The sequence below is a fragment of the Typopeltis vanoorti genome, chromosome 26 (genome assembly GCF_054136105.1).
Source record: "Typopeltis vanoorti isolate ZY-2024b chromosome 26, IOZ_Tvanoo_1.0, whole genome shotgun sequence".
In the NCBI taxonomy this organism is placed as follows: domain Eukaryota; kingdom Metazoa; phylum Arthropoda; class Arachnida; order Uropygi; family Thelyphonidae; genus Typopeltis; species Typopeltis vanoorti.
This window is the reverse complement of record NC_143574.1, coordinates 13,811,316-13,837,949: the sequence shown is the minus strand read 5'-3', so window position 1 is coordinate 13,837,949 and position 26,634 is coordinate 13,811,316. Positions and strand designations below refer to the sequence as shown.

Here is a 26,634-nt window from a genome sequence, read left to right as displayed (position 1 = left end):
GATGATCACTGAAGATTTAGACTATTTCGAAACCATAAAACACAGAATCAATATTGGATGGACACAAAAAATATGGAACAAGTAAAGATTAAGCAAAGAACTCAAATTAAAGCTATGTAAAACTGATAATTCCCACAGTAGTCTATGGCTCAGAATGCTGAATCTTAAGAAATAAAGAAATGGATAAACACAATGCTTTTGAAATAAAATGCATAAGAAAAATCAATAGAACAAGCTGGACATAAAGAAAAATAAATTAAAAAGTCAGAGACGAACTTAACTTTAAAGAAACAATAATTACAGTACTTTAAAAAAAAAAAAAAAAAGAGCCAACTAAGCTGGTTTGGACATGTTTCAAGAATGAAACCAGAAAGACTACCAAACATATTATTAACCCTTTGACATTTAAATTATTTTTAAAGTTGGAACAGATAAAACTACTATTTATTTAGTTCATGTGATTTATTTCATTAATTGTTACTTTATTATAAAAAATATTAATAATTTTGCAAGGTATGATACTTTTTGAAACACTTAGGTAAATGTAACGGTATCAAACATTTTTTACATTGCCATGTAGTCTTACTTCTTACATTATGCTTGGCACATACATGGGATCTTTGCTGGATGTTGCTTTTTATCAGTAGGGGGTATATGTTCAGGGAAGTGTCCAATTTTTTGCCTGTAGTCTAATTGGGCAGTCCTTTTACGATGGACATCCACGGGTACTATAATTAGGTAAGGATATATTTGATAACATATCTTCTGCTATGTTCAAACAGAAATTGACTATTGTTAGTTTTGATGTATTGGGTAGTTTGGAATATAAAACATAAGCATTGTAAATAGCGATATCATAGCCTTTAAAGGAATGCGGAGAACTGACCAGGGCTTCTGACCTAATGTCCAATCCTCACCTTCTCGTGGTGCACCCTGTTGGGTATCTACTTGGATACTGAATGAACGAGGATGGGCTGGTAATTTGGGATTTAGTGACTGAAACAAAAAAAAGACCAAATTGTATTCTTATTGGCTTAAACCAATATAGAAAATGATGATGCAACATGACAAAATTTTATGCCGGCTGGGACGTCGCCCGGTTAAACAAGGCCCCCGTTGTTTTCGCCAGGGAACCAGGGCGAACAGCGAAAAGTCAGCTACTGGAACAAATCTGAAAACAAACCCCAACTCAACATCACCAGAGTTAAAGATCGGTACTATCAACGTAAGAAGCCTGAATGGCAAAGAAATGGAGCTAGCTGAGGAATTAGATAAGTACCAGATAGACATAATAAGGGTGACTGAAACAAAACAGACCAAAACTGGTGAGATCTTTCTGAGCAAAAAATAAAAATGTTATATTCAGGCAATGACAATCAAGGAAAAGAAGGAGTAGCCATAGTATTCAACACAAAATATGAGGCTAATCTTCTTGAATGGCAGTCAGTCTCAAGTAGAGTAATGTGGGCAAATATGAGAATGGGGAACTGGACAATGAGACTTATTTGCACCTATGGTCCCACAGAAGGTTCTACTAAGGTAGAAGTGGAGGAATTTTTTGAGGCTTTAGAAAAAGCAACTGACACAATGGAAAAGGAAAAGTTGGTCCTTGTTGGGGATCTAAATAGCAGAGCAGGAAATGATTGTCAGACATACAAAAATATTTTGGGAAAATTTGGAGAAAAGAGCAAAGCTAATAATAATGGCAAATATCTGTTGGATTTCTGCTCAGGACATGGAATGGTCATTACTAACACCATGTTCCAACATAAAAATGTGCACAAATTCACATGGAGAGAAGAGGCTAGGAATAAGAAAAGTCTCATTGACTATGTTATTGTTGATAGTGATGTTTTCTCCCTGGTGCAGTACACCAGAGTGTACAGAGGATTTGAAATTGGAAGTGATCACTATTTCGTCTTGAGCAGGATAAAATTGAATTTCATATTGGAAAGAATAACATGTAAGAAAGTTTTAAAGCGAATAAAAGTTGAGCAGCTCTCAGATGTGAACTGTAGACTAAAATACACAAAAATTATTGAAGAAAAATGAAACAGTTTGAGAAGAGGAATCAAACCTTGGAGATTCAGTGGCAAACTCTGAAGAAAACATTGATTGATTCTGCCAGAGAGGCATGTGGTGAGGTTTTCTGCAAGGATAAAAAAATCAGAACCTCCTGGTGTACACAGGAAGTTAAAGAGGCAGTGAAGGAAAAGAAGAAAGCATATCAAAAGTTCCTGGCAAATAAGTCAGCTTGTGCTCTTAGAGAATACAGAGACAAATGCAAGAATGCTAAACACTGTGTAAAATTAGCTAAACAAAAGTCATGGGAGGACTTTGACAAGAATATAGAAAATAAATATCAAGAAGGTGGCAAAATATTCTGGAGATTGTTGAAGAAGCTTAGGAATGGAGGAAAGAGTGCTGTAAAAGGAGTTAGAGATGATAACGGTGACATGAAAACGGGAGAAAAAGATATCCTTGAAGTATGGAGTAATTACTTTGAAAAACTGCTAAATGAAACAAGCAGTGATGACAGCACAGTGGTAAAAAACACTGACCAGGCATGCAGTCAGGAATACATATCCATACTTGAAGTAGAAAAAGCCATCAAAGGCTTGAAATGTGGAAAGGCAGCAGGAGTAGATGATATTCGACCAGAAATGTGAAGTATGGTGGTATAAGAGTCTTACAGTGGCTGCACTGCTTAGTTCAGAAAGCCTGGACAGAGAAACGAATTCCCGATGATTGGAGTAGAGCTCTCATAGTACCCATATATAAAAAGGGAAATAAAACTGAATGTGAGAATTACAGAGGTATATCCCTACTGAGTGTTCCTAGCAAGATCTATGCAAGTATACTTGAGAAACGGTTGAGAAGAATTGTGGAAGAAAAGCTTGGTGAAGAACAAGCTGGATTCAGGTCAAATAGAGGCTGTCAGGATCAGACCTTCACTTTACGACAAATAGTCGAGAAAGCATGGGAATATAACAAAGATCTGTATTTAAGTTTTGTTGATTTGGAAAAGGCATGTGACAAGGTGCCAAGAGAGAAGCTATTCAATATGCTACAGTTATATGGTGTCAATGGGGCATTATATCAAGCAATACTTCGTCTTTATTTGAGTTGTAAGTCAGCAGTTAGAATTGAAGGAAATACAGGAAGATGGTTTAATGTTAAATCTGGTGTGAGACAAGGATGTACATTATCCCCTCTGTTATTCATTATCTATATGGATCACATTACGAAGGAAAGTGGTATTAAACATGATATCAAAATTGGAAATGTTAATGTCAGCTCTTTGCTTTATGCAGATGATGTTATACTTCTAAATAAATCCACTACAAGTCTGCAAGATTATCTGACTAAACTGCATAGCTGTTGTAATAGATATGGTATGAAGGCCAGCAATACCAAGACAATGAAAATAGGCAGATTCATTGAAAATGTCAACTGTGTTGTGAATGGAGAACCTGTGGAACAAGTGAAACATTTCAGCTACTTAGGCACGATTTTTACTGAAGATGGTAAATTAAATATAGAAATAGACAACAGAATCAGCAAAGCTGGTATGGTAGGAAGTCGATCGAATAAATTCATATGGAATAAGAAAGAAATTAGTCGGAACACTAAATTAGCATACAAGACAATGTTCAAACCAGTTTTAACTTATGGATCTGAGAGCTGGGTCAGAAGTAAAACACTTGACGAAAGACTAGAGACCACAGATATGAGAGTCCTGAGAAAGATTAGAGGCGTGAACAGATGGCATCAATGGCAATATCATATAAAAAATGAGGATGTTAGGAAAGAACTTGACATTGTCAACATCCAGGAATGCATTAGCAGCGCTAATCTCAGGTGGTATGGTCAAGTGTTCTCTGCCAGGTTGGCAGCAAAACAATCCAGAGGAAGATCAAGATCTGATAATGTTGGAGTCTTGACAAGTAAGAGATTGATTTGGAGGAAAATTATAGATAGGAAGTTAGTAATGATGTAATTTTTTTCATGTAGTACTATCATATCCTGTACACCCCTTGAGGGTACATGGCAGGAATTTGATGATAATGATCAAATAGGAAAATATTTTTTTGTAACCTTTGATGCATTTTTGCATAATTGGAAAACAAGCAAGTAGTTGGTGTTTCCTATCCACACTGCCCATTCCACAATTGTATTCAAGAACACATTTAGGTTTTATTACTTTTTGTTCATTGCCCCTCTTACTTCTCCTTAATTTTCCTGTATCTACATTTCTTCTTTTGAATGCTTTGTGCTTATCATGTAAACATCCTTCTTATAGTGCCAACGTAATGACAAAATTCCTCGACAAGATAAAGTTTTTGATTCGCATTTTTTTATTTTATATGTTGTCAATTTCTTAGGCATATTCTTGTTCTTTTTTCTAACTGTCCCCACAACATTTGTACTATTTTTTCTCAAGAAATAAAATAATTCTGGTGAAGAACACCAATTATCTAAGAATAACATATATCCTTTTCCTAAAATAGGTTCGGCCAACTGCATGATGACATTTTGAGATGCAAGTGTATCGCTTCTCGGAATTTTATCCTTTCCTGTATAAATTTTGAACTTTGAACAATATCCAGAGTCTGATTCACATAGCTTGTAAAATTTCATCCCAACTCGTGCTCATTTGCTAGCAATGAACTGTACATAATTTAGTCGATCTCTATATTTCATAAGGGATTCGTCAATTACTACATTTTTATCTGGTGTATATAATTGCTGAAACTTATTATTCTGGTAGTCAACTATATTTTGCACTTTACATATTTTGTTGTCTTTCTTTATTGTTTCATTATCCACGAAATAGAGAAAATGAGATATAGCCAAGAAACGTTTATGAGGCATAATTTTTGAATATATGGGTGTCTCGACCACAGCCCTCTTTGACCAATACATGTCTATATTAGATTTTTTTTACCTGTGATATAATTATACGTAATGCAAAATATGCCTGCAATTCGTCACTTGTTATTGAATACCATTCTTCAATCTTTTTAGTAATATCCTCATTTATTGCTTGAGCCGCATATCTATTAGTATCTAACTATCATGTCAAAGAAATCATCACAAAGTATTTGTTTCAAAACAGAAAGAGGTGTCGGATTTGCACAAAATCTTAGCAAAGCAATTGCATTGATGCTGGGAATTTCCGTAAAATTTCTGTTACATCGGAATCATCGCTACTAGACGATATCGGTCTCAAACGTTTACGAACGTTTCCTCGAACCGAATTTCCACTGCTACTGTCACTGTTGTCACTTAACAAGTCAAAAATGCAAACACTTTGATGATATAAATTTGGCTCACTGTTTTTATCCAAACTGTCCTCTCCACTTTCAGTATCACTTTCGGCTAACATATTATAAATATTTGCAGACATATTAGGTACGATAATAAATTGCAACACAAAGTAACTAGTGAATAGGGTTTATATGCATATATGTTCACTGCCTAACACCCTAAATTCGTTTGAAATTGATGTGAACTTCATAACATCTGCGATACGTCAAAATCAATTTTGGTGCAATTAACAAAAGACTTGTTACAGACGTCTTTTTATGTTAACGGGTTAAATGGTAGAATTGAAGGATGGCCCGGCAGAGGAAGACCAAGAAAGAAATAGATTTACAATCCTTTCTTTTAGTGTTGCATGGTGATCAGCATTCATATTAGAAATTATGGACTTTACAACCGTGTTATAAATAACTTTTTTAATTTTTTTTTTTTTCACTAGAGGTCATGCCAGTAGAATAACCTATGATCAAATCATTGTTTCTCTAGCTTACTGTATGTAATGTAACTCAGCTTGTCCTGTATATTTGTATATGCTCCAGATGATGATCTTAATAAGAAGATCGAAATGTTGGAAAATTAAGAGTTATTTATAACACGGTTGTAAAGTCCATAATTTCTAATATGAAATGGATTTACAACATTAAAGACAGCACCCACTTAAACTCCATAATAGAACTTCATAAAAAGACAGCAGACAGAAAGAAATGGAAAAAATTTGTCTTTGAGGAACTCAACCTGCCATGACCGGAAGAGAAGAAGAAGAGAGAAATCAGTAGCTCAGCAGGCATTGCTCCATAGTGTGGATCTCCAGCTACCCAATTTCTTTTGCTGCAGTATGCAAAAGGTTATCTGAAGATGTTTCAGATATACTAACTCACCCTCGATTGAAAGAAACTGATTTGGTCATGGAGTTCTGAATGAATATGATCTGTGTAACAGTGTTCACACTAAGACATACTAAGAGTATAGCAAACAACTTTATTGATTCTACCTATCCACTGACATGGTTTCCTCATACATAGTTACTTATTTTTCTTTTATATTAAAACTGTTCATAAACTTTTGTCCCACCCTGTGTGTGTGAGAGATTAAGCTTTTAAGAATATTTTTTCAGTATTCTTTGAATCTCTTATTAAGTTATCTTTTTTGAAAATAAAATGTATATACTTTATTTAGAAGTTCATGTTTAAAAAATTCACAGATATTAATAAAACAAAAACAAGTGACCCAGTGGGGGGAAACTTAATAATACTATCCACAGTGATTGTGCTATAGGTTTTGCAACCTCTTTTTTAGATTAATAATATATTAATATATCTAGATTAATAATATAGTAATAAATAAATTTCCATTTTTTTAAATGTCTTTTTTAAAAACAAACTGATTCTCACAATGTAACAATGTACAGTTGCCAGTCACCAAAGACACTCTCAAAGCAGAGGAAGCAAGTTTTAGCAGATGCTTAAATTCAAATGAATAATTTTAAAAAGTAAATAAAATAATCCTCTAATACCTTTAATCCTAAATATATTCAAGTTATTATGTGTATGGGGTCAATGTTTAAAAAATGTTTTGCAAGATCATGGCTTTGACTAGATGTTTTGACGAGTGGAATGAATTGACAATCTGTTGTAAAGTGCCTTGTCAGCAAATCACTTTAAAGCGAAGTATGTCAGATATTGTGCAAATCTTTTAATGCTTGGTGGCATGTTTAGAGCTCTATCGATACAGACATCTAATGATATTTCTATATAATCCATTTTTCTTTTTGTGATTAGTATGTCCAACAATGGAAGTTTGCCTTTTTTTTTTCTTTTTTTCAGTTTCAAATGTGTAATTAATTTTAGAATTATAGTTATTAAGGAAACAAACAAAATGATAGGTTTTCTGGAATATGTTTCTGCACAATGAAAATATCCACATAACACTACCATGTGTGTGATTTTAAAGTAGTTTGTGACAAAACTCCTTCACATTTTTCCATATACAAATTGGTGATAGGAGGCAATATTGAGAAGTCTATCACTAAATCCTATTTCTGGTAATAAAACTCTCCTTACCAAGTAAACGATGATGATTGAAGGCAGTGTAAAAAAAAAGTTCATGGTGTCAGGTGAAAATAGATCTTTGAGGATGATGGTAGATTCTTCAGTAGGAAAATTTGTGAATAATGACACTATATATAAACTGGCTAAAATATCTGGCAGGTTGATTTGAATGTTTTCATTCTCTCTATAAAATTAGATGGAATCTTGAATGTCCAGTGTGGTTCTTGAGAAGCTTGGATAAGTATTGAGAGAGGTAGTTGGTTTGTGAGGTAGAACATCGCCCTTGTGTATTTTTGAAACCCTATATAATCTAAGAGTGATTGGATGTTGTGATTTAAGTTTTTGTGAGTTCTGAGAAACCAGTTGCACTTGCAATATAATCATTAGTTGTATGCAAAGACCAAGTGGGACCACAGTCTCTTAAGTAAAAAAAATAGGAGTTGATGTTGGTATCATATTTTACCAACACTACTGTATGGAAGTGAAATTCAGACAATAAAACAAAAAGATAAGCAAAGAAATAATTTTCAGTCCTAAAAGAGAAAAAATAATGAAAGAATTAAATTGGAGGAGACCAATAATAGAAAAAATAAAGAAATATAAATGCATTTAGATAGAGCATGTTAAAAGAGTACAAATGGAAAGACTACCCAGTGAGGTTCTTCATTATAAACCATCATCAGAAAAAGAAAATCTGGTTCACCCATTGAAGAGACTTGCTGATAGCTTTTGATGTTGGAACAGCCATAATAGACTAAATCCTTGAAGTTCTTAGTGATAGTGATGATAAATTCAGAACAACAGCAAAAAAAATTTAATAAATAATAAAAAATAAAAAAATCCACAAAGTAACTCATTTTGAGGAAATTTCAAAAGAAATTTTGAAATTGCTACAAATTGATGATCATCTTTCATTTCAAGAATGTTTAGCAGTTTTCTTTCTAAAATGTATTAAGCTTAACTTGTTACAAAAATAAACCTTGAGTTTTGTTAAATTTGGAACAGTTCCATTTCCTCTAACCTTTGCTATTGTATTGGTATTAAAACTAGAAACTACATGAAACGTGTTTCAAAAATTCTAACTAGTTGGTTATTATAGTTCCTTGCTCCCTATATACAAAACATTGACTTATACTAATAAGTTAACTAATATCTTCAAGTTTTTTTATCTGCTTATTGATGAGATATCAACAGTATTGAAATAATTGCTCTATAAAATCCTCAGATTTCTATAATGAAAAGTAATATATGCCCTCAATAGCAAACGGGTTTTACTAGTACACCAATTACTTTAAGCAACTTATATTTCAGTCATTATGGTCATCATGAAAATATGAATATAATTTCATATGCAAACTCATTTTGCTTTACCTTGGTTTGGTGATAACAGTAGTTAACTTGTTTACTGTTGTTATTATATCTATGCTACAGATGTATGCCTTCTGTGTACATTATAGCACTGATATAATATGTTTGTATGTCTCTAGTATTTCACAATTTTCTGAAATCTTCAAGTAAACCTTTCTTTTCATTTTACAGGGAATTAAAAGGGTAGTTTTTGTTGGTAATTTTCTACGTGTAAATCCCATCTCAATGAAGCTCCTTGCATATGCAATGGAATTTTGGTCTAATGGAACTCTGAAGGCTCTTTTTCTAGAACATGAAGTAAGTTTTAGACTTTCTTTTATACAATATGGCATGAAAAAAAAAACCATACTGAATAAATACAATGATATACATTATGGAGTAAATGGGTTTATTAACAAGGAAATATATGTTTACGCATGTTGAGATATCCACAACTATCAGTGGAATCTTGGTTGAATAAAGCATTAATGACAGTAGATTATGTACCTTGAAATGGGCACCTTGTCTTTCATGTAATGTAAAAATAGTTCTATCATTCATAACATCTCACACAGAAATAGAGGCTATTAAACGAATCGTTTACATAAATTAGCTGAAAAGTGTAATTTTGATCCTACCAGAATTTGATCTACCTGAGTTGACACAGTAGGTGCACTAATTGGTAAAAGTGACTTGTGAGCAAATCGGAACTCAGAATAGCTGTCATCAGTTCAAAAGCACTTTCCTCAATTAGGCATTCAAACTTAGCCAGTGCTTACCTTTGCTTGGTGGTACAGAGACAACAGTTGGATGAAAAATGCCAAAATCATGATGAGCATTGGCTACAAAAAAAAAAAAAAATGCTGTTGGAAAAATCAAATATCATATACTGAAAAGCAAACAAATGGATGTACTAGAAAGGATTGGTAGAACTTTAAGGCTCCTTAAGAATAGTCGCAGAAGAAAGTTGAAATACCTTGGACTCGTTGAAAGGATGAAAGGAGAGAGTTGTGAAGTCTCCAGTAAAGCTTACAACAGGACCACTTGGCAAGGACTGGTGTGGCACATCACTGAGCATCTGTGACCATACGACATAAATGCATAAGAAACGTGCATGTCCTGGTGGGGGGGGGTAACATAGTTAAAGGAAGAATAGAGAATAATACAATCACCACACTATTGAAAACCTACAAGAAATACTACAAGATTATAAATCTATCAGAAGCATATATAGTAATTTTTGTGTGACAGCCATAATTTAGAAATTTAATCTAGATGAAGCAGTTCACTTATGCAAGTGAGTTGATTCATCAGGAATATTGATTTCCTGGGTTTCACAGAGACTTGACTAAGAGAAGATGACTTTCTGCATATTGGGGGATATGAGTCTGTAAAAAAAAAAAAAAAAAAAAAAGAGTGGATAGTTTAATTCTCTTCTGTCTTAAAGAAAAACTCTATGAAAGTGTCTGGTATGTTGAACTTTTGCTTAAGAATATTGACTCTTTCTCCTTGCTTTTATGGAGAATAATTATTGATAATATGACTAGAATGAAATCTGAAAGTATGTTAATAGGAGACTTGACATAAAATATGTTTAATCCAGATAAATCAAAAATGTGCTAAATTTTGATGACTTCACTAACAAATACAATTATGCATATATCCACATCAGGAGCCCTTCAAGATCAATTGTATAATAATGCTAACTCAGAGGTTACACTATCACTAACCTAGATTATAAATGTTCTCCCAGATAGAGGAAGATGAAAAGCAAATCAGATTGTTTGGTTTCTAGAAGAAAATTTCTAAAATATTTTGTCTTTAGCCCAAGATTTACATATGATTATCTATAAGGTAATATGGTAAAAGAACGAATCTTCCAGCAATCTGTGAACTAATTTTCTAACTAAGATTATAAATAAAAAATAAAGAAAATAATTTGTAACAGATGGAGGCTGTATTTATTTTGAGGTTCGAATTTTTATGAATTTATAAAATAATTGTTTGACAAAAATAATTATCTTGAATCAGGTTCTGGGAGAATAAAATGTATTGGTGACTAAGATAATTAGCAAAAAAAAAAAAAAAAAAAACATGATAGTGGCATTGTTTTCCAGAGTGATACAATCTTAAGTGAAGAAATATGAAAGGATCTCTTATTTGCACTGGCATTAAAAACTATAATTGTGCAATAAAACAAGTAGCAGAAATAAATGTAACTTGTAGGTAATATAATTTAGATTCCAGTTACCGAGCAAACAGCAAGCAACTGTGCTTCTGGCAATAGGTAACTGAACGTAGCTATGTACGCGAGGTAATCTGGTTAAGTATTCTCGTCGGCATGAAGGATTATCGCACCTTCTAATGGATATGTCAGTCAAATACACTTGATATCCATTTTTTTCAACAGGTGGTCTGACTCATATCCAAGATTTGCTGGATGTATATATATGTCCTGGCCGGTTGGGAGGTTAACCCTGCAGAGGCCGCGGTCGAAAATATTGCAGCTTAGGTTCTGTGTATCTGAGAGATACATTCATTACTAGTATGTTCTGAAATGTGATAAAACTTAAAAAAAAAAAAAAAAAACTACAAATATAATACACTATGGTTTATTTATTTTTAGTTACAATCTAGAAATTATTGAAAAAAAGAAATTAAAAAAAAATTTTTTTTAAATAAACCAATATTATACTGACATCGGAATTCGCGGTATCTCTCATACAATTTACTATCAATCACTTTCACCTTTGCATTCGATTCGATCATTCTCATCATCGGACTCCAGTAACATTCGCTGAATCTCTTCAACCTAACCCTTGTTAAGTTTTAATTGTTTATTTTTTATTAAACTCTAATTACATAATAATGTGGTCTCAATACCAAAAACTTCCCACAGCAGTATATTTATTATTCCTTATTATTAATAATAAGTAATAACTATACTTAATAATAAATATTACAGCACCTCTGTAACACAATCAGAAGAATAACAGGACATGACATCCTTTGAATTGGAAAAGACCCTAGTTTGATTCTTACCATGATGAGAGGTATCCTTACACCGGCTTTTTCAATTGAAAGTGAGTTAGCCATACTCAAATAGATGTGGAAGGGGGTGTTTTTTTTCTCCTCTCGGTTTTTTTTTTTTTTTTTTTTTTCAAACATAGGCAAACTGGCCCTAGTACACATACAGTTTACAAGTAAAAAATATTATTACTGGGATGGTAGATGGTATTGTGTGTAAATGGAGGTTCAAACAATGGCAGTGGATTGCATAGACTGGAGCCTTTCTGTAACAAGCGTTCCAACTTCTTGACACTCTAAGTATATAACCTTTTGTTGGTGAGATTCACACAAAAATATTTTTCTTGTTTTGCTTCACCTGCAGTTTCTGAATGCTAATATATATTATCAATGTGGTAGTTGAAGTGGGGAAGACCGTGAACATAATCTAAAAGGAATGCATAGAACCAGAGCTTCTGACCTAATGTCTTATCACACTTCATTAATAGATATTCAACCAGATACTGAATGAACAAGAATCAGATGGCAATTCGGGACATAGCTGACAACAACAAACGTTATGTCCAAGTAGGATATCACGTGTGATGCATGCTTGGGCATCACCTCGTTAAACAAGAGCTCTGTTTTAATCACATCTATAATTTATATATATATATATATATATATATATATATATATATATATATATATATATATATATATATATATATATATATAGTAATAGCTGCTGTAGGGAAATGTGTGGTTTTTTACATATGTTAAGCAACGGCCTGAAGATTCTGTCAGCCATATAGACTGCATGTTGAGGAAATACATAGAGTATAAATGAAAATTTTTTATCAGTTAAAACCTGGTTATTTATGTGTGTTTAAGAGCAACAATGTTATATACAAGGCTGTATTCATGGGTGTGCGAACTGTGTGGTGGCACAGGGCCCTGCAAAGCGTAAAAAATTGAAAAAAGAAAATCGATTAATTTTTTTAATTATTATATAAATTAATATTGTAATTATTATATAATAAAATATTATTATATAGAAAAATAGATGTATATAATTTTGCAACCAACTATTGTTGTTTTAATAAGGGAAATAAGATCGTAGCGCTAGAGCGGTAGTGTTTGAAACTACTCTAAAATATATAACAATATCGTACAACATAGCTTTAAATAGGGAAAAGTGCATTTTGAAACAGGTGTTTTTAATAATGTTAAGGAGTTTTTTGATTTTAGTTTATGATTTTATGAACAAGTAAGTATATGCACGTACTGTCATGGCAATTTTTTTATGTGACATTACTTGCAAAACATCTTAAAAAATATATTTTGTAAACTGGTTTTAGGTTATCCGACATCAGAATTTTTCTTCAATAGCAGTTTTCAATCTATATTAGATTTATTTATTTTCTAATATTATCTATTGTAGATATATTTTATTTATCAGGTAAGTAAATTTGTTTTAATTTATTAACTTATTTTATAATTAAATCTATCTATGAATCTATCTTTATCTATGGATAAAGGATTAAACTAATTTTATTATACTCTAACCAAGTGAAAAATAAACTTTCAACATCTTTCTCTAAATCCAGAGTAATTTATTAAAAAAGGATGGCACACCATTTAGCAACTCCTATAAGTAGAGATGACCTGCTAATGCTTCTGCCTGGTATCTCCACTTGGGCATGGCTCCCACTGAAGAGACTTCAATAAAGGTCAAAACTAGTCTGGGTAGTGGCCCTGCCCTTAATGCATAACATTAGACATATCCGCAAGGAGATGTGTTTTGCATTATAGGAGATACTGAGATAGGAGTGTTGGTAGCTTGCTCCACCTTTGCAAGGAGTTTCCCTGGTGTTGTACCACCTTACCCCTGTCCTGAAGATACTTTCAGGTGCAAACTTTGTTTGCTCACACTTGGATAAAGGATTAAACTAATTTTATTATAAATCTATCGTATTTAATTCTAAAGTATGACTAGTCATGAGAGAGATTATTATGGAAGAAAATACCCGGTGGGCATGAAAAACAAAAGCAAAAACAAGAAAAAGAAGCTGGAAGTAATTCACTGTTTAAATTTATGAAGTTGAACTCATATATTTGTTCAGATATATCAGTTGATAATGGGAGTTCTGAAATAACTACAAACAGTTCTTCGGCTTCAACATTAATTAATAATGATAGTTAGTTCTGAAATACTCAAAGGAAAGCGGAGAACATGATGCATTTGGTCAAACAATGAGTATTGAAGATTCTAAAACTGAGACACCAGAGGAAGGTGAACTATTTACTATTGATGATCCAGCAACATGGCCCAAAATTTTGAACAACGCAACACTAACATAAATTGTATAACGTGGTCCACTGTCTCCTCCGACTGAAAATGATTTTCCAAAAGATGACAAGAAGAGGTGTTTTTCCACAGCTCACTATGTTAGGACAATTGCAAATGGAGAGAAGCAAAACAGAAGATGGCTTGTATATTCAAACTCTTCCAACTCTATTTTTTTGTTTTTGTTGCAAATTATTTTCTGACTGGCGACATGTAAGTGAAAGATTAGTCGCATGAACAAAATCCGGTGCACATGAAATGCATGTATTCATGGATACAAATGGAATGTAATTTAAAAAATCACAATACCAATTGATCAGGCAAATCAAAATGTCATAAAATTTGAAGCAGAACGGTTAAGAAATGTTTTGAGGCAAATAGTAGCAGCAATTCTTTATTTATCCTAACATAATTTAGCTTTTAGAGGTAATTTTGATACTTTGTACACAGCCCATAATGGTAATTTTTTTGGAATCATAGAATTAATTGCAGAATTTCATCCACTTTTAAAAGATCATTTAATGCGATGTTTGGGGAAAAAATTATAGGTAAGAAACAAAATTCTTATCTATCACCCATTGGGCAAAATGAATTAATTGTTGATATGGGAACCAAAATTCAACAAAATATTGTAAATATGATACAACATGGCAAAGTACTATTCAATAATCCTTGATTTTACTCCTGATGTTAGTCATCAGGAGCAAATTTCAGTAATTTTTAGATTTTTACATATATTTGAAGCAGATATTGAAATTCATAAACACTTCTTGACGTTTTTAACAACTAATGACACTACTGGTAAAGGTATATCTGAAAATATAAAATCACTTATGAATAAATTAAATCTTAAATTGTCATATTGTAGAGGGCAAGGGTATGATAACGGATCGAATATGAAAGGAGTATATAAGGGAGTCCGTGCTTACATTTTAAATGAAAACAAAAAGGCATTTTATGCTCCTTGCATAATTTAAATTTGATTTTAGGGGATGTCTCAAAAACATCAATTATAGCAATAATTTTTTTTAATGTTATACAAAAAAAATATATACATTATTTGCTGCCTCAACTTCACGTTCAGACATATTAAAGAAATCTGTTAAACAATTAACTCCAAAAGCGTTATGTGATACAAGATGGGAATGTAGAATAGAATCAGTTAGAGCTGTACGTTTTCAAATTCCAGACTTTTTAAATGCACTAAAAGAATTATTTAAAACTGCATCAGATTATACTATCAAAGTAGAAGTGGTTTCAATATATGAACAAATAGATTCATTTGAGTTTATACTAAGCCTTGTAATTTGGTATGAGCTTTTGTCAAAAGTTAATTTAGTAAGTAAAGTATTACAAAATGCAAAAATTCCCACAGATGTAGCAACTAAGCATATTAAAGAGTTAGTGCAATACTTTGAAGAGCAGAGAATATCAGGATTTGATAGCTGTTTTGAGATTACTAAGCTAAAGAACTATCACTATTAATCGTGAGGAAAATTTATCGTGGAGAAAATTCATCACAGACACTATTCATCACTGAAAATTTAATCTTGGGGGAAATTAATCACGGATATATGCAAAAAAAAATTTCCCATATAAGAAAAATTTTTTAAAAATATTTTTTAAAAAATGTATGTATAAAGTTATTCATATTCTTTGTCTGCATGGTTAGCCTAGTGGCTTTGCACTTCGCAACCATATGCCTGGGGAAGGAGTGTCCCAGGTTCGATTCCCGTCGAAGATGTGAGGAACTTGAGGATCTTCCTCAGGCATAGCCAAGTTAGCCGGTCTTGGGCACGGGCAGTTGGGGTTTTTTCGCCAGTTTATCTGGCATTTTTCATCCTGCAAGCAGGCAAACCGGCCCCGTGAACATACACCTCTACAGCCAAAAATATGTGTGTGTCCCCCGCCAGCGGCAGACTAGGCGACAAGTCGGTTGGGAGTGGTACTAACAAGTAGTCGCATCTAAGTAACACACGGACCCTGCATAGGAAGCGGGAATAACGTGTAGTGAAAGAAGAAGAAAGTTATTCATATTCTTTCTTACAGCAGGCTCTGTAGATGGAGTATTGATTGTTACAGAACTGCATATTGTGGAAACCATGGAAACCCATGTTACGATCTTTGATTCTGAATGTTTTTATGCAGATTTGTGTTCCATTTGCTGCCCCATACTCCACATTCAACACATCGGCCAACAAATGGTGATTTTTATATATTATCCTTCATAGCCTCCCCCTACTGTCAAGTTCATTGAGTGTGATGGGTCATCCATTGCAGGTGGCACTTGCAATTGACTCCTTGTGCTTCAATCTCAGTATGGTATAACTGACTCTTGACCTGGGGACCTGGGATGGCCCAATTTGTCAAACAGATAGACCTGCAACATGGCATCACAATGTCTCTTTCAAACTCTGTTAGTTCCCTTCTTACAGTTATTACACCCAGACATAGTTGCACTGACTTGGGAGCATCATATTCCTCCAGTTTATATCAGCTACATGGCATGATTCACCTTGCCTGTGGGGGTATCCATTGACTTCTTTCCAAGCATATGAGACCTCCAGGGAGTCAAGAATTCATTGAGGGAGGCTATAAATCACCCAAACCAGCTGCCATATCTTCCCTTAAATTCATTCACACTAGATGCACTAACTATCCTAAAGGCAAACTATTCCACTCGCTCACTGCTCTGGGAGAAAAACCTAGCTCTTACCCCTTTCTTGACTGCAATAACTTCCATCGATGCCCCCCCCCCCCCCGTGTTCTCTCCCTATCTTCCATATTAAGAAATATTTCATCAGATGATATCCTATAACACCCATTCAAATGTTTATAGACTTCTATCATATCAATCCTCTTTCTTCTGTTAACCAGAGTCTGAAATCGATATACTCGCAATCTGTTCTTATAATCTTTGTAAATCTTCTTTGCACCTTTTCCATAGCTTCTTTATCCCCTTGGAACCCAGAAGACCAAATCTGCGCACAATAATCCAGGTGTGATCTTATCAAAGTCGTATAAAGAGGCAAAATGACTTCCTCATCCTTACATATCAATGTTCGCTTCTGAATCACAATTATCCTCTCTGAGTTGTATTTGCAACTTTTGCTATGTGACCTTTGAACTTCAAATTCTTATCCACTAATATGTCAAGATTCCTTGCCGTCTCAGTTTCTTGTAGCATAACCCTGCTAATATAATATGCCGCTGGAACTAATCATGCCAAAGTGCATAACTTTACACTTGCTAACATTAAACTGACAGCCATTTTTGTTTGCCCAAATTTCCAGCCTATTCAAATCATTTTGTAAGTGCTGAATATCAGTAGCATCCCTGATTGCACTACCTATCTTCACATCATCGGCAAACAATTGCACATTTGATATTAGCCCCTGCCTGGTGCCATTAATGTATAGATTGAGCAATAATGGCCCAAGGACAAACCCTGAGGTACATTACTGGTCACCTTAAATCTGACAGATTTACACCCACTGTATACCACTTTTTGATATCTGTCTGTCAACCATCCCCTGATCCAAGTCAAGAATTTATATTCCAATCCCATATTCTCCACTTTATGCAACAGTCTTTCATGTGGTATCCTATCAAATGCTTTAGAAAAATCCAACATTATCATAGTGTATCCATTCCCTTTATCCAACTTGGCCATAATGTTGTTATAAAATATGAGCAAATTGTTAAAACATGACCTTCCTGTAGTAAACCTATGCTGTTCCTTTCAGAGTATAGCATGTTTGTTTACCAATTCTGTATGCGAGTTCTTACCAATTTCTCTAAAAATTGTTAAAACATGACCTTCCTGTAGTAAACCTATGCTGTTCCTTTCAGAGTATAGCATGTTTGTTTACCAATTCTGTATGCGAGTTCTTACCAATTTCTCTAAAATCTTCACTACCATCTAGAGATACCGATATGTCATGAGCTAGACACATCAGTTTATGTACCATCCTTCCATTCCTGTGGTATCGTTCATGAGCTGAGACTCAAGTTATACAAACATATGAAAGGCCTAGCCAATTCAGCTGAACATTCCTTCAATAAACGGGCTGACGAACAGCTTTTATATTCCATCTGTCCCTATAGACAAATTCTTATCCAGGTTATGCAACAGCTCTTCAACCTCATTTTAATGAACCTCTAGCAGTACCATGTTACATACACCTGGTTGGTATATCATAGCAAAGTGAACACTCATTAACTGAACAATCTCATTAGCTTCCAACACTCAAGAACAATCTGCATTCATTAAAGGTATTCTTTGACATTCATTCTTTCTTTTGCTTGCAGCATAACAATAAAATTCTTTTGGATTGCCTTTAGCTTTCATAGCCAATTTTTTTTCATACTCCGATTTAGCTTTCCACACAATACTCATTAATTTTGTGGCCTGAGCTTTTTATATTTCATAATTCCTCTCACTCTTATTCTCAAGATATTCTTTCCACATCTTCTGGATCTCTTGCTTAATAAGGTTGCACATCCATTTCACTCTCAACTATTTATTCTTCAAACACTAGGGATACATTCAGATAGTGCCTCATCTAAGCATTTTTTCAAAGATTCCCATGCATTGCTGACATTTTTCCCATTCACTAACTGATACCATGGATGTGAGGAACCTTTATCTAGTCTGTTTCCAGCTAAGGAGAGTTAGCTAGTCTCATACGAAGGTAGAGATTTTTTTTCCTCGCAGAAACTCAGGTTTTTCATCTCTCAGGACAGGCAAACCAGTCCCGTGAAACACACACATACTGCTACAGTCTATAATAAATTTAGTTTAATCCTTTATCCAAGTGTAAGCCAACAAAGCTTGCTCCTGAAGTATCTTCAGGACTGAGGCAACTCTTGTAAAGGTGGACCAAGCTATCACTCCTTGTCTTAGTATCTCCTTGCGGACATATGTAATGCTATGCATTAAGGGAAGAGCCACTACCTAGACCAGTTTCGACCTTTATTGAGGTCTTGTCAGTGGGAGCCAGACTCAGAGGTGGTGATACTAAGGCAGAAGCAATGGAGAAGTCATATTTACCTATATGAGTTGCCAAAAGGTGTCTCACCTTATTATTAAATTACTCTGGATTTAGAGAAAGACGTTGAAAGTTTTTTCCTACTTGGTTAGACTATAATAAATTTAGTTTAATCCTTTATCCAAGTATAAGCAATGTCGACAAGGAGATGTGCTTTGGGATGATGTGCTTCCCATAATTTGCATTATGGAAGATACTAAGACAAAGGATTGATGAGAACTTGGTCCACCTTTACCACAAGGTGCCTCAGTCCTGAAGATACTTCAGACGCAAACTTTGTTTGCTTACACTTGGATAAAGGATTAAACTAAATTTATTATAATCTAACCAAAGTGGGAAAAAATAAAATAAAATTCCCCCCCAGCGGCTGGCTCGGAGACAGGTCGGTTGGAGGGTTGTACTAACAAAAGTCACATCAAGTATAACACGCAGACCCTGCATAGTAAAGTGGGATAAACGCACAGCAGCAGAAGAAGTAACTGATACCATGGGACCAAAGATAGCATTCTCCTAAGTTGATCATAATTTCCAGTTTTGTAGTTCAGCATGTAACATGTTTTAATCAGAGCATTAGTATAATTAGATACTCTTCAAGAAAGCACAGCATGATCACTGTCACCATAATAAATTTAGTTTAATCCTTTATCCAAGTGTAAGCAAACAAAGTTTGCGCCTGAAAATATCTTCAGGACTGAGGTAAGGTGGTGCAACTCGTAGCAAAGGTGGACCAAGCTCTCATCACTCCTTGTCTCAGGATCTCCCATAATGCAAAGCACATGTATACCTTGCAGACATGTATACTGCTATGCATTAAGGGAAGGGCCACTACCCAGACCGGTTTCGACTCCCATTGAGGTCTCGTCAGTGGGAGGCAGACCCAGAGTGGTGATACTAAGGCAGAAGCAATGGAGAGGTCATATCTACCTATACAAGTTGCCAACCGGTGTACTACTTTATTATTAAATTACTCTGGATTTAGAGAAGGATGTTGTAAGTTTATTTTGCACTTGGTTAGACTATAATAAATTTAGTTTAATCCTTTATCCAAGTGTAAGCAAACAAAGTTTGCATCTGAAAATATCTTCAGGACTGAGGAAAGGTGGTACATCCCTTGGCAACTCATAGCAAAGTGATAAGAGCTTGGTCTGCCTTTGCTACGAGTTACCACCTAGCCTATTCTTGTAATTAGACATGCAATATGTTTGGTCTTGTTCTAGAATTTTCTCTTTTACCTCCCCAGACATACTTAAAAGGTCCGAATCCAAAGCATATTTTTCCATCCCTTCACCACATACATAACCACGTTCAAAGGCATTCATATCTTTATCACGTTTATATACCATAGCTGAACTATCACACAAATTTTTTCCATTCCTCCCTTGATGATCTAGTTTCCCTGACTCTGCATTAGGTCTCATACCAAGAAGTAATTTCTCCAGGCTCCTGACCAAATGAATTCAAGTGCAATATACATATATCTCACCCTAGCATCTAAGAAACTGGGCTTCACATGTTGCTTTGCTTATGAATCAATTAACTATGTACAAATTGCAAGTCCATCCAAGTATAGAATCATATTCTCACATCTATATTTATCATCATCCTAAGAGAACAAAATTAGCTTGGATTTTTTTGTGCATACTGCTACTTTTTTGCTCTTTATGCATTTGTTAGAGATTTTTCCAAAATCATGATTCATCAAAATTGACTTAATTTTTCCACTTTCTTCTGAATTTGGTAAGACAAGTACTGCACTCTGTTGAACATGGACAGAAATTGTGAGAATTAGAACTCACAAGCAAACCCTAACCTTAACATCACTAAATACTAATTTTAATTCTAACAGTAATGATCTTCTTTGATAACATATAATGCCAACAAGTTAACTTCTATTGAATTTTAAAGACAGTAGTATTAAATTCATTATTAAAGAAAATTTAATTAATAAATAAAATTATTTAATTCCTTTTTGATTCCCTAGAGGGAGTAGGTAGTACACTCTTTTTAGAACTGAATAGGAAGCCTTTTCTGCCAACATTTATATGAAAAGGTGAAGAAAATACAACAGCTACTATCATTTCATGGTGCTCTTCCTGACTATTGTATGCTGAGCTCATTCGCCAAGCATTTAGCATATTTGCTCTCCAACTTGGGGTTCAAATCATACCATGGGCATGTATGTTGACTATCTTTAGGTGATAGATGCATTTCATTTCTTCAGACTTCAGGTCTCCAATATGCTGGGCAGCTTATTGGAGGTCTGATATTGCTTTAAAAGTTTCAATTTCAGTCCTCCTATAGCAGGGTTTCTGCATTATGTAAAAATAAATTGAACTTAGATAAAAAAAAAAAAAATTTAATAAATAAAAATAAACCTTAGCCACACCTAGGGTACAAATATGAAAAGTTTTTCTCTAATCCAGAGTAATTTAATAATAAGGTGAGACACCTTTTGGCAACTCATATAGGTAAATATAACTTGTCCATTACTTCCACCTTAGTACACCATCTCTGGGTCTGGCTTCCACTGATGAGACCTCAATAAAGGTCGAAACCGGTCTGGGTAGTGGCCCTTCCCTTAATGCATAGCATTATATATGTCTGCAAGGAGATGTGCTTGGCATTATGGAAGATACTAAGACAAGTGATGAGAGAGCTTAGTCCACCTTTACCACGAATTGCCTCAGGCCTGAAGATACTTCAGGCACAAACTTTGTTTGTTTACACTTGGATAAAGGATTAAACTAAATTTATTATAATCTAACCAAGTGGGAAAAAACTTCCAACAACTACCTCGTTAGAGTAAAACTTCAGTTTAATATAAACCAAATAAATCACTTTTTTGACCTTCACATTAAAGTCATCATCTGGAGTATACACATATATACAAGAATATACAATATATATACAATATATAATATATACAAGAAACAAGCTGTACTACAGTCTACATGGTATGCTAAAGTTACATTGATTTGGTCACCATTTTAAAAGGCCAGCCCGACCTCTAGTGAAAAAAAAAAAAAAAAAAAAAAAAAAAAAAACTTATTCCATCAATGCTAGAGTCCTGTTATTATCATTATCTATTTGGTTACAAATATAAATAAAACTAGAGAGCAATATGTTCACACAAAGTTACTCACATAAGTATAAATAAAACAAAACAGTATGGATGGTAGCCAATAAAAGCTGAAATAATTGCTTAGAGTACTAAAGTCAGGTTTTAGTGGAAAACTTGAAGAACTAAGTGGTCTGAATGTGTACCATTGAAATTCTTGAGATTTTTATGCCAACATTATTGTTAAGATGAGGATGGTTAATCAAAATTTCAGACTTCTTTAAATTTGCATTCATATCAGGTTTTTGTATGATGTAAAGGACAGGTACTTTTCCAGTCAATTTGGTGTAAAGTGTTAAGAGGGTGATCTGAGAGGCCTGCTTCATCAAAATTGTTAATTTTATGTGTCATTTGTGTTCTTTTCTTTTTTGTTGATAGATATTGTATGTCCAGTTTCACCAATATAAGGTAAGTTACAGATGCAATAAATAAGATAAACTCCAGGATTTTTAATTTTATAGGTGGTTTAAAAGTGGCATTAAGATTATAATGGTGTATAATTCTATTTGTTTTTTCTGATAAGCCTTTAATGAATGGGATAGCTACGGTTTTACTGTAATCTGTATTACATGTATTTTTTGATGAAGTTTTATGAAGAACTTTATTGATAGTATTTTTGCTATAGCCATTATTTATAAATGTATTGCTAATAATTTCTAATTTTTGTTCAAGAACTTATTCATTAGAGCAAATTGTTATAACCTGTTTTTTGAGGGTGTTAATGATCCAAGTTTTTGCGAAGGGTGGTGATATGAGTTGGCATGTATATATTGGCTGGTACAAGGGCTAGTTCAATAAGTCCGTGCAAAGTCTAAGAGATGGCACCATCAGTTATCAAGGTTATTTTTAGTTGCTGACAACTCTTGGAGGATCACACACTAAATTTCAGTCAGATCTATTACTCTGTGTTTGGTATTCATTTGAATCAATCAAGTACCGTTATTTGTGAAAAATGGATGAGAAAGAATTTCGTGTAGTGATTAAACATTACTTTTTGAAAGGCAAAACTGCTCAGGAAACCAAAGCTAAGCTTGATAAACATTGAGTCTGCACCTTCGATTAGAACGGTTTATAAGTGGCTTAGTAACTTTCGAAGTGGCCATATGAACACATATGACCATCTTCATTTTTGCATGGACTTATCGAACAACCTTCATATGTGTAGTCTTGTGGTACACTGCCTAAGGGAAGATGTGTGACCAGTGTATCCAGGAAATCAGAACTCTCTTCCTTTCCTGGATGCACTGGTCACACGTCTTCCCTCAGGCAGTCCATCCTACACTGTCTACCGCAAGCCTACACATACCAGCCAATATATACATGCTAACTCATATCACCACCCAATGAAGTTCTTCATAAACCTTCTTCATCAAAAAATGCATGTACTATAGATTACAGTAAAACCATAGCTATCCCATACATTAAAGGGTTATCAGAGAAAGTAAATAGAATTCTGCACCATTATAATCTTAATGCTACTTTTAAACCTATAAAATTAAAAAACATATTCAACTCCTCTAAGGATTTTGCTCACCCTGGAGTTTATCGTATCTAATGCATTTAGAATATATATAGTTTTTTATATTCTAAATCATTTAAATGTCAGATCAGAATATTTAATAGTCAGTTTGAAGTTTAAATTTTTATTTGTATCATTCTTATTGTTTGCATAGTAGTTAACTATTCAGTATAAGAAATATTCATAACTAAGTTTACATTTTTTAAAGAAAGGTAATGCAATTAATTATATTTTTTAGGGATATTTTGGTGCTGTTGGGTGCTTGCTAGAGCTTATGAAAACTGCTAGCTAAATGGCTAGCATACTGAAATTTGATACAACTTAGTTTCAAGTATATGCTGCTATACTACAGATATTGGACAAAGCTGATTCTTAAAAGGTTGTTTTCGCATGACAAGAAATGCGATCTGGAAATCAACTTGCGATGAAACCTGCATCTGAGATTATGCATTGCTATACTTGAAGATTTTCAATCCTAGTGGGATTTCTGTTGAAGCAGAAGCTATATTTTTGCCAAATTGTGTTTGGATAAAGTGCATTTCCTTGTTCTTTGTGCTTGGTAGTTTTTAGGTACAAAAAGTCAGTGACGAAAAAAAAAAAAAAACACTCTAGATGCAATCTTAATAATTATTAAGATGTACCATTCCACGCAGTGTGTGTGTGTGTGTGTGTGTGTGTGTGTGTGTGTGTGTGTGTGTGTGTGTGTGTGTGTGTGTGTGTGTGTGTGTGTGTGTGTGTGTGTGTGTGTTAAGTTGGACCAATATGATAGGTTAACTGATACAGAATGTCAAAAATTATGGAAATAAAGCATAAATAAAAATTTTCATCTTCTAATAGCAGTTTGTTTCTTTATTTCCTTTAGGTATATTTTTTATCCATTATTAGTACTTCATAATACAGTCATTATCAAATATATACCCTAAAGGAGTATATATTTGATAATGGGTAATATCATGCTATGATATTACTACATAATAAATTTATATCATTCCTATTTCCTGTCAAAAGTATTCCTCCAAATTAATCTATGGTCCGTCAGAACTTCAGTATTGTCTGATCTTATATATTTTGCTTTTCTAGAGCCTAAATACACAAATTCATGTAGATTTTAGTCTTCATCTGGTCTATTTCCTGACATCAAACACCTGTTATGTTAACTTCGGCTGCACTTCAGATGACACTCTTTGCACATTCAAGAATGTGTGAATATTTGGGTTCCTTTCTAATATTTTAATTTTTGATATGACTCAGTTGCTATTGCCATCTGTTCCTCTCCTCCATTTTTCTTGTCGCTATCATATCTCTGGTCTTTTGATAAACTTATTTTTTCCCCTCAGATTCCCATTCTCATATAGCACAAGTCAAAATTGGTTTCAAAGCTTGCTTGTATATAGCTAATTTAGCCTTCGGATAAATTTTTCTTTTATTCCATACAAATTTATTCAACTATGCACTGTGCCATGTTTGTTTTTATTCTGTTTATTACTATATTTAATTTGCCATCTTCACTTAAAATAACATTGTGCCTAAATAGTCAAAATAGTTTATTTGTTCTATAGGTTCTCCATTCAGGATGTAGTTTGTCTTCCTTGTTCTGCTTAATTTCATAGTCCTTGTCTTTTTATTGCTAATTTTCGAGCCAAATTTATTACCACAGTTATTCAGTTTAGTTAGGAACTTGCAGACATGTACTGGAATTGTTACACAGTATAACATCATCTGCATAAAATAAAAAGCTGACTTAACATCTCCCATTTTGATATCAGCTTTAATACTGCTTTCTTTCATTCTGTGCACCCTTGTCATACAAATGGTTTTTCATTATATTATAACCACCTTCAGTTGTAATTGCTAACTTACAACTTAAATATAGATAATGTATTACTTTGTATAATGTCCTGCTTATACAATACACTGAAGCATTTTGAACAGCTTTTCTCTTGGTACCTTGCTAACCTAACCTAACCTTCCCCCCCCCCCCCCCAAGATCTGCAAAACATGAATACAGATCCTTTCCTTCATGCTTACATGGTGATCAGAATACATCTTTAAAAATTATGGAAACTACCACGTTAGAGCAAAACTTCAGTTTAATATATACCAAAATAATCACTCGACATTTCGACCTTCACAATATATCTATTAGGTTATTAAATTAAGCTAGAGAGCAACATGTTCACACAAAAAATTTTACTCATATAAGTATACATATAAATTAAAACAAACCAGATGGTGGCCAATAAAAGCTGAAAAATTGTTTAGTCCTAAAGTGAGGGTTTGCTGGAAAACCAAGTGGACTGAATTTGGACGGCACACATTCAGCCCACTTAGCAAAATCCACACCGTATTATAAAACATGAGCAAGTTACTGAGGCATGACCTACCCTTCACAAACCCATGTTGTCCCCATATAGTATTCCATTTCTTTCTATCCATTCCTGTATTTTGCTCTCGACAACTTCTCCAGTATATTGACTATGACTCCTGATTGTTCAGTAATTTGCTACATCAGTCTTAGAGCCTCCTTTATGCGATGGAACTATTTTCTCCTCTTTCCATCTCCACTTAGTACTAAACCAGAGCCAAGACTTAGATTAAACAATGACAATGTGGTCAAAGGCACTGCCAATTCCCTAGCACTTTCTCATAAAATTCGAGCTGGTATACCATCTAATCCCATAGCTGTATTCACATCAAGGTTCTGTCATGTGGTTTGCACCTTCAGTTCATTTTTCTCTGTTTCCATATAAGCCTTTGCCTCTCTTGTTACTGCAATGTTTCCACCTAGATGATATACTCCTGCAAAGTGTTCACTCAGTAATTCTATTTAGTTACCTCCCTACCATCGGCATTCATTAAAATCATTCTGC

The 26,634-nt window shown here is 33.9% G+C and overlaps 1 protein-coding gene across 3 annotated transcripts in view; it reads left to right on the top strand.

Moving 5' to 3' along the window:
• LOC150092343 (pantothenate kinase 1-like) overlaps positions 1-24,598 on the top strand; it is a 120,856-nt gene extending 96,258 nt beyond the window's left edge. For all 3 annotated transcript variants that reach the window (XM_090415166.1, XM_090415165.1, XM_090415167.1), the window contains exons 8-9: positions 8,913-9,038; positions 24,003-24,598. In XM_090415166.1, the coding sequence (XP_090271292.1) occupies positions 8,913-9,038; positions 24,003-24,056 (180 nt within the window). In that variant the 3' untranslated portion in view covers positions 24,057-24,598. The remainder of the gene's footprint in view (positions 1-8,912; positions 9,039-24,002) is intronic.
• The last annotated feature ends 2,036 nt before the right edge of the window (positions 24,599-26,634 follow it).